At 35.9% G+C, this 13,491-nt stretch overlaps 2 protein-coding genes across 2 annotated transcripts in view; one reads left to right on the top strand and one right to left on the bottom strand.

The window, feature by feature from the left end:
* LOC135210112 (vascular endothelial growth factor receptor kdr-like) overlaps positions 1–13,491 on the top strand; it is a 306,237-nt gene that overhangs the window by 88,827 nt on the left and 203,919 nt on the right. The gene's annotated exons all lie outside the window — the stretch shown is intronic.
* LOC135209906 (fibroblast growth factor receptor 2-like) lies at positions 131–13,008 on the bottom strand. The gene is made up of 7 exons (XM_064242646.1): positions 12,843–13,008; positions 3,126–3,248; positions 2,299–2,510; positions 2,100–2,205; positions 1,151–1,282; positions 408–565; positions 131–197 (listed from the first exon to the last, which is right to left on the bottom strand). Exons 1-7 carry the CDS (start codon positions 12,864–12,866, stop codon positions 131–133), a joined length of 822 nt encoding a protein of 273 aa, XP_064098716.1. The 5' UTR covers positions 12,867–13,008.

Genomic DNA, 13,491 nt, shown 5'->3' on the forward strand with positions numbered 1-13,491 from the left:
CTTGTTTGACCTTATGAGTGTTTCTTTAAGAATGCCACATTGATGTAATTCTTTCTAGTCGTGGAATTGGTCAACCTTGTTTGACCTCTTGAGTGTTTGATGAATATTTCTGAAATTAGATAATCTTGTTTTATACCTCCGCAAAGTTTCGAGCAGAATTCGATCTTCTCCTTGGAGCCTCTTCATCAGAAGTGATCCTGTGACAATGAGAATTAATTTTGAGTTCGATAATTTTCATTATTACAAAGCAAATTCATTTTGAGAGTGATCTTATGGGATTACATTCGTATTGAACATGATTAAATATATTTTATATATATAATATATATATATATATATATATATATATATATATACATATATATACACATGTATATACGTATTCTTGTTCCAAGGCTTCTACTTACACATTCATTGTTGGGCTGAATATGTCGGAGGAAGACCTAGATGAGCGTGTGCCTGATGACATAGGAAGATATCCTGTCCTCTGGTCTGGATCAGATGTTGTGCTTTCAGTAAGCATCTGAAGATCATGGTTCGTTTTTCCTGTCCCATGTACACCGTCCTGAGTAATAATATTGATTAATATATTGTACAAGTTGTGAAAGTCTGTATTAACAATGGTCCAAGCAATAATGCTTTGGTTTTCCTGCACTTCATCAAATGCTTACTTGTCACCTAGGACGGAAAAGACAAAAGCAGCAAGGAATCATCAGTAGATCCCACATCTCCTTGAATACCAATCGCTAAAAGAATGTATTTTTGCCAACCTAATTTGATTTTTGAGAATATGCACTGAACTTACATAACCCTTTTACGTGTGGTAATTAAGGTAGGTTGGAACAGCTGAAATAATTTGCCTTTTATTCCACTGCCATAAAATGTCCTTTTAAACTTTCCACATTTTGCTTCTGAGTCTGTCATGAGAAACAAAACAGACGAAGAGAAACATGTCTGTTTTTTGAGTCCTTCCTGGTGAGAGAGCACTGAATAACAAAAGCAAAGTTTGATGCTGGTTGTAATTTTTACGTAATGACCTAGGCCTGAATTCCATTAGATTAAGCAGTTCATAAAGTTTGACAGTTCTTGATGCACATTCTGGTAGAACATGACAGAATTTATGATTCAAATAAGAGAAATTTCAACATACCTCACATTTCGACTCTCCATCTCTGGTGATGTGCCTGATGTCAGGTGATGCCACCATCTCCAAGTAATCTGTCTCGTGCTTAAAACGCTCCTTATTCATGTTCAGGTACTCTCCATTCTTGATGCTGAAGTACTGTGGAAGAGTGTGTTTTTCATTAGCAATGTTGTGGAAGATTTCAGTAGTCTCTACATTACTATATTTGATAATAAAAATATTGTTATCAAATGTTTTAAAAGCTTGTGTATTATTAATCATGTATACTTTCTTACCTGCATATCTGGCAACTATGATGTGAATAAATAACAGAAATATTCACGTAGAAATCTATTTGAGATTTCATATTTATGTACAAAGTCTGTTAAAAGGGAAAAAGCTTTGCATAAGCAAAAATTTTACAAGTGTTTTGAGCATCTCTGTCCAGTACGTGACTGCTTAGAAGTGGTGGAAGGGCACCAGAATACCTTCAGTTTTTTCTTGGGTTTGAGATCAAACGTGTTTTAATGTACTAATTCGTGACTGTATTCTTTTGTGGAAATAACGTATATTTTGCTGTACTTATTTGTTGTTCTTTTGTGTAACTGACACAACCTTTAGTACAGCTTTCATCAAAATTTCTGACTGGAAAATAATAAAAGGTGTCCTCTCTGAAGCCTATACTGGGAGCTGTGTTGGTATTATCAGCACCTTGGTAAAAAATTAAGACAGATGGGTTGATTGGTCTGTTGTTATGCGAGGGGCTTCGGAATGGTCGACACAGCTTTTATGCTGATGCATGAAGCAACTTGGACAATATGGGAAATTTTGCCAATGGGTCATTGTTGACAGTGTGGTTAGAGATAATTTTGTCAATAGCCTTATATATTGAAATCAATATTTTTAGAAAACAAATCAAACCACGGCATGAAGGCATTATGGAGAAAGATACAGAGTTTTGGTCCTTAGTCCTCACCTGAGTAGTCTCAGGCATCAACAACTTGCTGAGTTTGTCGGCCAAATGTCGAAAGGAAGGCCGATCTTGAGGGACGCTCTCCCAGCATTGGCACATGATTTTGTATCTGTAAAAAATAATAATGAATAAAGATCACAGCTTTTCTGATTCACTGGAATATTGAAGCAGAGATTTTCCCATCATTCGAACTTGTGCTTACAGGTCATTGTTTGCGTATTCAGGTTTCTCCATTCGGTACCCATCCTGTAGACTCAGTAAGAATGTGCGGTCAATTTTGACCCCTGGATATGGAGTAGACCCCAAACTGAAGAGTTCCCATAGAGTCACTCCAAAAGACCAGACGTCGCTCTGGATGGAAAACATCTTGTCACGGATGGCTTCAATTGACATCCACTTCACTGGCAAGAGATCCTGTGTGAAGAAATATTGCATAACAGAATGAATAGACCATGTGATTTTTAGTCTCTTAAGAAATGTGAGCTGTCTCTCTCCGTAATAGAGACGACATTTGGGACTTGTCAGTATATAGTTTGTAAATAAAATGCTGGAACGTATTATTAACTAGACTAGATCCTGTGCTACTTTCAAATAGGACTCATTGGTGTAAGGAGCTAAACAGAAGGAAGGGGGTCATTGTTTTTCACCAGAAGTGCAATGGAAGTGATGGCAAATAATAAGCAGATAATTAGATTCTTATAAGTAGATCTCAATCTAGATTATTAGCACACTGACAGACTGTTGGTAATGCACAGTTAATCAATTAACTTCTGAACAGGAGACCACTGGTTTGTAGATCAGTGATTTATCTGATTAGCAGGTAATTGATCAAGTGGTCATACTCGTATAGTTATATCATTAATAGTTCAACCATTAATGCCCTATAAACGACTGATCAGTATATTATATCAATATAGATCACTCTTCAATATAATATCACAGAAGCAATAGACTGCCACTTTTTAGATCACTTGTGTACAGGCTACTGATAAATACATCACTTGTCAGTTCAGTTGTCATAGAACTTACATTGGTTTGTTTAAGGTATATGTCGTCTTTATAGATGTCTCTTGAGAGGCCAAAGTCGCTGATCTTCACAACATTGGCCTCAGCCAGAAGCAGGTTTCTTGCTGCTAAATCTCCATGTAAAACCTAACAGAGTGAATAAAGGGTCAACAGTGGATTATCAGAAGTTATTAGGTACATGTGTAAGTGTTTACATAATAAAATATGGAATGTTAGTCCATATATATAAAAGTCTAAAACTAAAGAGGTCAACCAGATTGCTTGCAGGAATGTGATCAGACTAGAGACGCTAAAGATGACGTATACAATAAGTATGTAAGCTAAGATAACATGCCGTCACCTGTAGTCATTCAATTGTTTATAAACATTAGTCCAAGCTCCCTGCTTGAGACAACTACCCCGACCTATTATTCAAACGGCCTACGTGATCTGTAGCGTGTCTCATTCGATTGTGTGTTCGTATGAAACTATGTCATCTGATAGTATGTTCATATGTTCGAACTACTGTCTGTTCCTTCATAACTTGTAACAGAGATGGTAGACAGGCAGAACAGAGTTAGCTATCGTCATTAGAAGACCTGTACCTCTTTACCTAAGCTTTATCATGTAGAGGAATAGGATTAGCCATCATCATTGGCAGAAGCGATCAAGCTATCGTCATAGAAGACTTGTACGATCATACCTGATCTTCATCATGTAAAACTTCAGAAGAATATACTATTTTTATACCTGTGTTTTCTACAAGAACCTCACCGAACCATGAGTTTAACACATCGTCGTAAAGATAATACCGACTTCGTAAGTGATTACAAAACCCCAGACACTCCATTGAAGATGGAAGTGCAATACCAACCGACTTAGCGTATAGATTATCGCTAGTCTAACATTACCTCATAGGGCGCCTTATCATACAAGGCACAAGCCCTAATATTTGGTGGCCAGCGGACCAGAAGAGCTCTACAACGTCCTACGAAGAAAAAACAGAATAATAAATCATGAAGTCAACGACGACGGAAGCAGCAGATTCGTCAAGCAACCTAGTATCATCGTTAGTGAGCGACTTCAGAAAACAACAAGATTCGTCAAGCAACTTAGTATCATCGTTTAGTGAATAACTTCAAGAAACAAAACCGACGTGTCCTTTTCCTACGGCAACGGAAGCTTCGTCTCTCATTAGAATCATTCAAACGGAAAACATCGTTAGTGAGCGTTTCCGGAACTTCAAGAAACAAACCGAACGCGTCTGCAGCATCGGATTTTCAAGGGCTCGAATCATCGAAACAACGCGCACGGGGGAAACTGAAGCCAAACCAGGTCGTCCGCTAAATAGAGAAGGAGGACCAAGGCCGTGTGTCGTTATCGGAACACCGTGACTTCCCACAAAAGCAAGCTAAGTACAATTTTTTATTCATTTGGAGTAACTTTGAGTGTTTCCTTTACAGGTCGAATTTCGTTATTCCTGTGGCTGAAGTTACGAGACATTCTTAATCTTACTTTTTTACAGAAATTATCTACATCATTGAGATTTCGCTACTGCGAGTTTTTTTATCTTTGAGTGTCTGTTTCCAGAAGTTCTACTGAAATATCATAATCATATACTATGTTTTAATTTTATCATTTTGGGGTGATTATTAATCCCTTACGTAACAAATCATATTAAACAGTAAATATGCGTTTACGCAGTGGACGTCTGTATTTATACAGATGCATGGATAGGGTCGTTAAGCACCGTAGTGATTAGAAAACACACAAAAAATACAAGTGGAACACCCGTACAAATCTATATAAATTAGAGGTAACACTATTTCGGGTCATGACAATAAATGCTCCTTTGCAAGTCCCGATCGCAGTTTTAGCCTTGAGTTTTTTGAGTTATATAAAATATCGAACCTCAATGACTCAACTTAACTTTAAAAATATGGCTGGATTGCAAGGAATAACATGTCTGTAAAAAAAAAACTTTCATCAGGCTAAATGCGCTGACCAGGATCCCTCACTATTTCAAATTTTAGCAAAGAATGAAGTACAAACAGTTAATATTGAATACAGTAGAGATAACTTGTCTTATTAGTAATCGCTCAGTTCCTAATAGTTCGTCATTCATTGCTTTATACGTAACCAGCAACATAACGCTAAAAACACACAATACGTTGCCGATGGTAATAAAGAGAAGGATCCTAATTATTACAAAAAGAAATAGAAACAGTAGCCCGTTCAGAATCAAACAAGCAAACTCGGTGACTGTGTCACCTAGTCAAGCGGTCAAGGTCAGTCGAAAAACTGCCGAAGTGTTCAAAGCAAAGCAAATTCCACACAATAAGCGACTCTAGCAGAGTGGGGAAAAGCGATGTTGGTTCATACATACCGATATCTTTTTGAACTAAAAAGGATTTTTTCCTATGCATCACACGACAGTATCAAGTAATCAGAGCAGGTTCTAGTAATTTTAATACATTAAGTTATAATAAATACTGGTGGATTAAGCCCGACTGTACGCGCCGTAAAAATTAGAATATCTTATTTATTCCTTTAGTACAATTAATTACCAGTATTTACGGACTCACCGTCTGTTGTTCGAACTTCCCTAATGAGAAGTCCGGATAAGCGAGCGCTTACAGATACCTCTATAGTTATAAAAAACATTGATCTGTATCTAGTGTAATTGTAAGATTCATCTAGGGGTATACAAAATATTATCTTACATCCTGCAAAATAAGGCGTGTTTATCAAAGGAAAATCCTATAAACCTTCAAACATATTAAAATCCGTTTGAACAAAAATGAGACAGTTAATCAAATAATAACTTATATAAAAGAACAAATACATTTGTCTCATAAATCGTAACATTGTTCAAATGACCCAACAGAATTCTCCCACAACCGCAGTCGCAGTTTTGCACGCAAAATCTCGAGACGCATGCACCCTCGAATGTCTTAGTGTGTGTAAAAAAGACTTTGCTGGGAAATGAAATTTTAATCCTTCCCGACACTCTGAAATATAACGATTTCCGCGAACAAAGCCCTAAAAGTATACATATCGTGGATACGGAAGTTATAAATATCGCATTTTTATTGTTGCTAATTTTTTAATCACGCCCAACCAGTCGTGGATGAATCTCTCTGATAATCTATCTAAAGTAATATCCGTAAAGTCATTCAAGCAGAGGTGATTCAGCAGAAATTTTTTTTTTATCTTTTACCTGAATACCAGGAAGTTTCTCCACTAGCGAGTGATCTCTGGGAAAAAACGGATATAATTTAACACAAAATACGGTCTAAGGACAAACATTAAGCTATATACGTACCTTCGTGTAGACTTTCAATGAAATTTCAAAATAGAGATAAATGACGAAGTTGAAAAATGTTAGTAATAGGAGCCATTAGGAAATCAAATAAGCCCATATAATTTTTCCCTCAAATGTCATGCCATAAAAGATCGGACTTGGCGTATCTGCGTAGATTCTGTCGCTTAAACAACCCAAAGGAAACGACTTCCGATAGTTTCCAGTGCGATGTACCGACGACATCTTATCTCTGTTAGGTTAGAATAAATTTTTTTCACCAACTTGGACTTACTTAAAGGCTTTTACCTGATACCATTACCTAAGTGATTGTACCTCATACACCGTTTTTTCAGCACACTCAGGGGGACATTATCAATTTTTACGTATGCCTCCGGCTTACGTTGCGTCCCAATTACAATATAGTGTTTGGAGACTTTTAGGGGATAACCTACATGCCTATATGGATGATCTTGTAATCTTTTCTAATACCTTAGAAGTACATTCACATAAAGTAGAGCTAGTGCTACAGAGACAAAGACAAATAATCTCAGAGTAAAATATCTAAATGTGAGTTTTTAAAAACCGAACATGTTTATCTAGGTTTTATGTGTCTGGTCAAGGTCTTAAAAGTAGTCCATGGTAAGGTGGTCGGCTATTCATAACTTTCCCGGGGTACTTATTAACGTAAAAGGGGGATACAGCACTTTTGCGCTGTAGTGGGTATTACAATGGTATGTAAATATGTAACTCTTCAATGATGACAGCTCCTTTAACAGATCTTACGAAGAAGAGCGTAGATTTATTATGGTCTGAAAAGCATCAACAGGCGTTCGATATCTTAAAAGCGGAAAATGCAGCTTACCTAACTTAAAAATCCCTGATTTAAATAAGGAATTTTTTTTTATTGCAACAGACGCCTCAGACCAAGGGGTAAGAGGGGTATTACTTCAGTCATATGATAAACAGTTCTTCCCTATAGCTTTTTATTCACGTAAACTAAACCCGCTCTGAAAGTAAATATGCAGTAATAGGCAAGGAAGGGCTAGGTATCTTTAACACTAGTACATTTTAAGTTCATAATCTATGGCTATCCTGATAAAGTCCTTACTGAACATGAGTCCTTTACCGAGTTTTTCAAAGGCTTTAATCACAGTCCAAAAGGAACTCGTGACAAATGATCATTCAGGTTATTGGAGCCAAGATAAGATATCTACCTGGGAAAGCAAATATCATAGCTGACGCATTATCCCGCAATCCCGCACCATACAGCAAAAAACCATTAATTATACTAAAAAATATAGAAACATCCGTACCTATTGTTAAAACCGTATCTAAACAAGAAAATTCCTTAACCAAGAGATCGCGAGCATTGAATATCTGGGTTGGAGCGCAGAACTGTTACAAACTGAACAAAGCAAGAGTCAACAGACATAACCCAAACAATACACTTCGAAACGGAAACAGAGTCAGCAGCAATAACCAAACAATAAAACACTTCGAAACGGAAACAGGGTCAGCGGCTAAGCATAAACAATAACACACTTCGAGCAGAAACCCTAAAGCAAAAGTATATTTAAAGTATGTGTATCAGAATAATGTAATCAAATAATATTATATGTAGGTCTGTGACGAGGTAAACCCGAAGAACACAGCAGATGACTAACGACCAGTATTAGTAATAATCTCTTTCATACCAATCGTCATACTGGTTGCATTCCGTCATCCAGGGTTTCCCTACTATGTCACAGAAAGCCAAATCACTATTTTACTGGCCTACAATGCTTACAGATATAAACGCACATAACTGATTGTAACACGTGTCATGAAGACAAGGGACACACTAAGACACCTGTCAGTTTAGGAGCCTATCCTGTGCCAAATCAATCCTTGAAAGAATATACGTAGAATTATTAACAGAATTACGAGTCTGACAGAGGGAATAAACACTTCTTAGTGTTAATAGTTCCTTGACACGTTATATAGAATTATAGCACTAAAACCAAACACCGCAATTGAGTGCGTTAGGAATATTTATGAGTGCTAAATCAGTAAATATGGAATTCAACACATAATAATCTGTGACTCGGGTGGTGTAAATCAATAATAATCTCCTTAACATGTTGTGTGAATTCCTTTCCATTAAGAAAACCAATAATATATTTGATCACCCAGAGTCAATCGGTTTGGTAGAATAACGGATAATTAAATAGGAAGTGTCAATGTCTTACGAGTTACAACTCGTGATGTTGGATCCGAACTGGATTATAGCGGTTCTCGCGGTTTTAAATACCTTTATCATTGATATCTTGTATCTATAGAATTGATGCCGCAAGTAGCCTTATACGGTACGCCGCTAGAACACTTTTCCACATATTCAAGCCAACCATTAATTTATCAAAGATATATAAAAAAAACATATATAAATAAATAAAAATATAAAATAAAATATGGATACAAGTGGAGTCATATAATACACTCCGTAAGAAGTCGGAAGGGTTACAAATTATAATAAAAAAGGAATCACGATAATATCAATAAGCAAAACGTAACCATTAAATATCCGAAATATATATGCGTAAAGATTTGAACTCTAACTTAACGCTTTAGTAATGACAAATAGCTAAAAGTTCAAACACATATCAAAACCTACTGACATATTGTCTCCCCGTGATGATATTCGTAGTCAATGAAAAAAAAAATTAAATAAATAAATAAATAAATAAACTAATAATAAATAAAATAAATAAAATAAAATAAAAGAGATTTTAAAGTCAGGAAGTCTAGAAGTGAAAATGTTATCTATGGAATAATCCTATATGAATCTTATACAGGGCTAATAATATATATAGAATGTATAGGAAACCTTTTTCATATAGTTTGAATAAGGAATATTTATTTAACATAATGCCAACATGAAACTAATATATTGTTCAATTTTGGTACTGTTGTTTTTTTTTTCAGACATTCTTCTCATGCGGGTGGAGAATTAAAACACTAAAATATCATTTGAAAATACTAAAGTCGTATCTTTTACAGCAAGTAACGTAACTCTTAGCTGGCTGAGAGCAATCTCCTGCCAAGTGACGACGTCATCATTGCCGTATCAGCATTTGTTCCTTTAACCTCAAATATCTGCTTACACAGGCTTCATCTGTGTGTCGTCTCTGCTTGCAAAAGCAGATTGACTGGAGAAAGGAATGCTTAGCCCGAACTTCTCATGGGCAAGGCAGACGTTAGTACAAATGTCTATCCGTTTGCGCAATGCAACTTTAGCTAAGGAGTTGCAATCATTTTAAAATTAATACAAAATAAGCAAATAGAATTTCTATAACAACAAAATGAATTAATTTTTCTGAACCTCATAGACATTTAGAAGTATAACAGATATATGTGAAATATTTACTTGGCAACATTAGCCTATTACAATTCAAGTAAAACATTCATGGGAAAATGTCACATTTTCTTGAAAAACCCAAAGTTTATTTAGAAATTAGTTACATAGTGGGTGGGTTTTTTTTTCGTTGTATCTCCTACCTATTGATCAAAGTTTTTTAAAAAATTAACCTCAGAGGATGCGCGCGAGAAAATTGAATATAGAAACTTTTGTTAGGGCACATAGAATCATGATTAATCTTCTCTTTGACTCTTATGTTGCCTGGCAATCTTACAAATAGCTCCGTTTTCCACTTCTTTGTCTAGTAACTTACTACCAGTAATATCGAATTTTCTTTGAGATTCGTAATGATATCTATTTATTTGTTATAATTATGGATATTTTTACAGTCATCATAGACCTGGATAGGTTCACTCATTGTTAATGCCATGGATAAAAAAGTTTGTACAGCGGACTCTTTTGAATTCCAAAATATCAGCGAATTCATGTGGGTTAAGTCTGGTCTAAATGGCTCTCTCCCCTCCCCTGTATTTGGATGTCGTCTGAATTTACTTTGCCCTTTGTGACAAGTATAATTTCACTTGCAGGCTGATTAATGGAACCTGGTTACAGTATCCTGCAGTACGAGAATTTCACATCGCAACTTCGAAAAAAAAAAAAATCGTTCGTCGTGGCGGACGACTACAGTCAAGTAACAACCGCCTACAATGTGAAAGGAATTTCATGGACTTCTTCGACCGACACCGTATCTCGTCGTTAACCCTCTCGTTTCATGCGGAACGCTCCGGCGGCTGTCGGAATCGACTACATAAAGGGACATACTTCCGACAATTACGACCCGAAGGATATTCAACTCTACTTTGCTGGCGAAGGACTCGTGCTGGGGATGTTTTTTTTATTCATCGCGAACGTAATCGTGTAGCTTAGGATGCAGAGAATAAGTATGAGCGCAAAAATAGAACGTTGGACCCGCCCAGGCAAATTTTCCCCTTGTTTTAACCATTGAAAAAGGCCGTTTCAATTGGTTAAAGGTGGTTGTCTGGAACTGTGTAATGGACGAAAAGTTGTTCGAAAGCTAGTTAAAAGTGAAGTAGTATAACCTCGGTCATGTATCCTATATATATAAAGTATCATGTATCCTATATCTATAAATGATCATAAATAACAGAATCGAAATATATTTTTTGCGTGTACGCACTAGGAATATATATATAAATGATCATAAATAACAGAATCTAAATATATCTTTGCGTGTACGCAGTAGGAATCTATTTAAAGTGCACATATATTAATCATAATTATATGAATCCATATACATATGTATAAACAAATCAGGTAGCCTATAATCAATCAGTTACCTTTTACCTTAACAATAAATCCGCAGATATATAATAGTTAGCATAAAAAGCAACGATCAATCAGCATAAACATTAATAATTTTATCATTCATATATGATATTTTTTTATCAGTTAAAATATGATTTTTATCATGTTAATCTTCATTCTATGCAATTATCAGAGTACATTAGTATTTTCTGTTAGCATAAGTATCTTAAAGAGATGAAGTGAAAAACTGTATATTATATATATCATGTGATCACTATTATTTACCAATATAATTGTTTTTATATTTATTACTTGAATCAATTCATGTACACCATTGAATTTTTATTTACTTATTATATATTATATTCCACCTAGTGTCTGTATCACACTCCTATAAGTCAAATGCAAGTCAAGTTTGAGTAATATTCAGTAGTTGGTTTTTGGTAGCTGACCGAGCTAATTGTAAGTGGTTTACATAATAAACAAAATATGGAATGTTAGTCCATATATAAAAGTCTAAAACTAAAGAGGTCACCAGATTGCTTGCAGGAATGTGATCAAGACTAGAGACGCTAAAGATGACGTATACAAAATAAGTATAGTAAGCTAAGATAACATGCCGTCACCTGTAGTCATTCAATTTGTTTATAAACATTAGTCCAAGCTCCCTGCTTGAGACAACTACCCCCGACCTATTATTCAACGGCCTACGTGATCTGTAGCGTGTCTCATTCGATTGTGTGTTCGTATGAAACTATGTCATCTGATAGTATGTTCATATGTTCGAACTACTGTCTGTTCCTTCATAACTTGTAACAGAGATGGTAGACAGGCAGAACAGAGTTAGCTATCGTCATTAGAAGAACCTGTACCTCTTTACCTAAAGGCTTTATCATGTAGAGGAATAATGGATTAGCCATCATCATTGGCAGAAGCGATCAAGCTATCGTCATAGAAGACTTGTACGATCATACCTGATCTTCATCATGTAAAACCTTCAGAAGAATATACTATTTTTATACCTTGTGTTTTCTACAAGAACCTCACCGAACCATGAGTTTAACACATCGTCGTAAAGATAATACCGACTTCGTAAGTGATCTACAAAACCCCAGACACTCCATTGAAGATGGAAGTGCAATACCAACCGACTTAGCGTATATTATCGCTAGTCTAACATTACCTCATAGGGCGCCTTATCATACAAGGCACAAGCCCTAATACATGAAGGCATAGTAAAAGAGTCATTAGTTATACAGAGCACAAATTATCTACATTATCATACTATGTGAGATGACTAGCATTACAAAAAAACTTGTGAATTCAGTGGCATATTTAGGTGTGACTGATATAATGTTATAAAAATTACAATAAGGTCTGCTTATATCCATTTTGTCTGCGAAGGAAATAAAGTTAGTGGAAGTGAGTTAAAACCCTCTAAGGCCCTTGGGATCCAAACCCACTTGCACCTCTGGACAGTAAAGATATGACCAAAGCAATAATCCTTAACGAAGACATCAGCTGGCTGTTTAATACTGAAGACTTCAGGTAATCTCTCACCTATAATCTCCGTCAGGTCACTTGCCTGTCGTTTATCGCAAATGCTGAAGCGTGAAACTTTACCCATCGAGTTGCATGGGGCTGCTACCCGAGAAGTTGAAAAGACCGCTTAAAAACGAAACAGACTTGAGAAGAGGAAATAAAACGGAAAACCTACCTTTCTGCGGGTCAAGTAGTCCATGCCCTCAGCCACTTGCCAAGCCCAACAAATAAGGTCGACAGTCGTGAAAGATGACGTCACTCCGGGAATTGTGCTCTTACAATAGTTTCCCTGGGAGTCGAGCACTTTTAACGACTGCTCCTTCTTGCTTTGGTCTTTTGATCCTGCTATGTGTAAAAAAGGGTGGTAAAGGTTTCCTTTTTTATATTTAGTTAAGAGACCAAATAAGCATGGTTGACTAAATCAAGTTTGTGCACTGCCAGAAAGTAATAATGGATTTTGAAGTAATAATGGATTAACGATTCTAAAGTAATAATGGATTAACTATTCTAAAGATAAACAGTAACAGCACTCTTTTGTAAATCAAGCAAGTTAAATGGTTCAGGAGAAATATAAAATGGCAGAGAATCCTTCATTACAAATCCAACTGGTTACAGTTTGAGTAAACAGTATGGGATTGTGGTGTCCAGTGTTCACGTCCTGTATCCAGTGTTTATGTCCTAATACTTATGTTCAAAAAATGTAATTGCTAAAAAAAAATATTGGTATTATAGGAGTGTAGCTAACAGCAGAAAAACAATTGCAATCTATCTGTCAGATGCATGCATGCAAGAGTATGTATATGAAAGCAGTTCCCAGTGAATAA

The sequence above is a fragment of the Macrobrachium nipponense genome, chromosome 39 (genome assembly GCF_015104395.2).
Source record: "Macrobrachium nipponense isolate FS-2020 chromosome 39, ASM1510439v2, whole genome shotgun sequence".
NCBI lineage: Eukaryota > Metazoa > Arthropoda > Malacostraca > Decapoda > Palaemonidae > Macrobrachium > Macrobrachium nipponense.

Bases quoted from the DNA above. Each gene is read 5' to 3' on its own strand.
- LOC135209906 (XM_064242646.1), bottom strand. From the start codon at position 12,866: ATGGACTACTTGACCCGCAGAAAG. The intron at 2,206-2,298 runs GTAAGCACAAGT...TATTTTTTACAG, and splicing joins GAATACGCAAACAATGACCT to ATACAAAATCATGTGCCAAT. The intron at 1,283-2,099 runs GTGAGGACTAAG...ACTCTTCCACAG, and splicing joins TGATGCCTGAGACTACTCAG to TACTTCAGCATCAAGAATGG.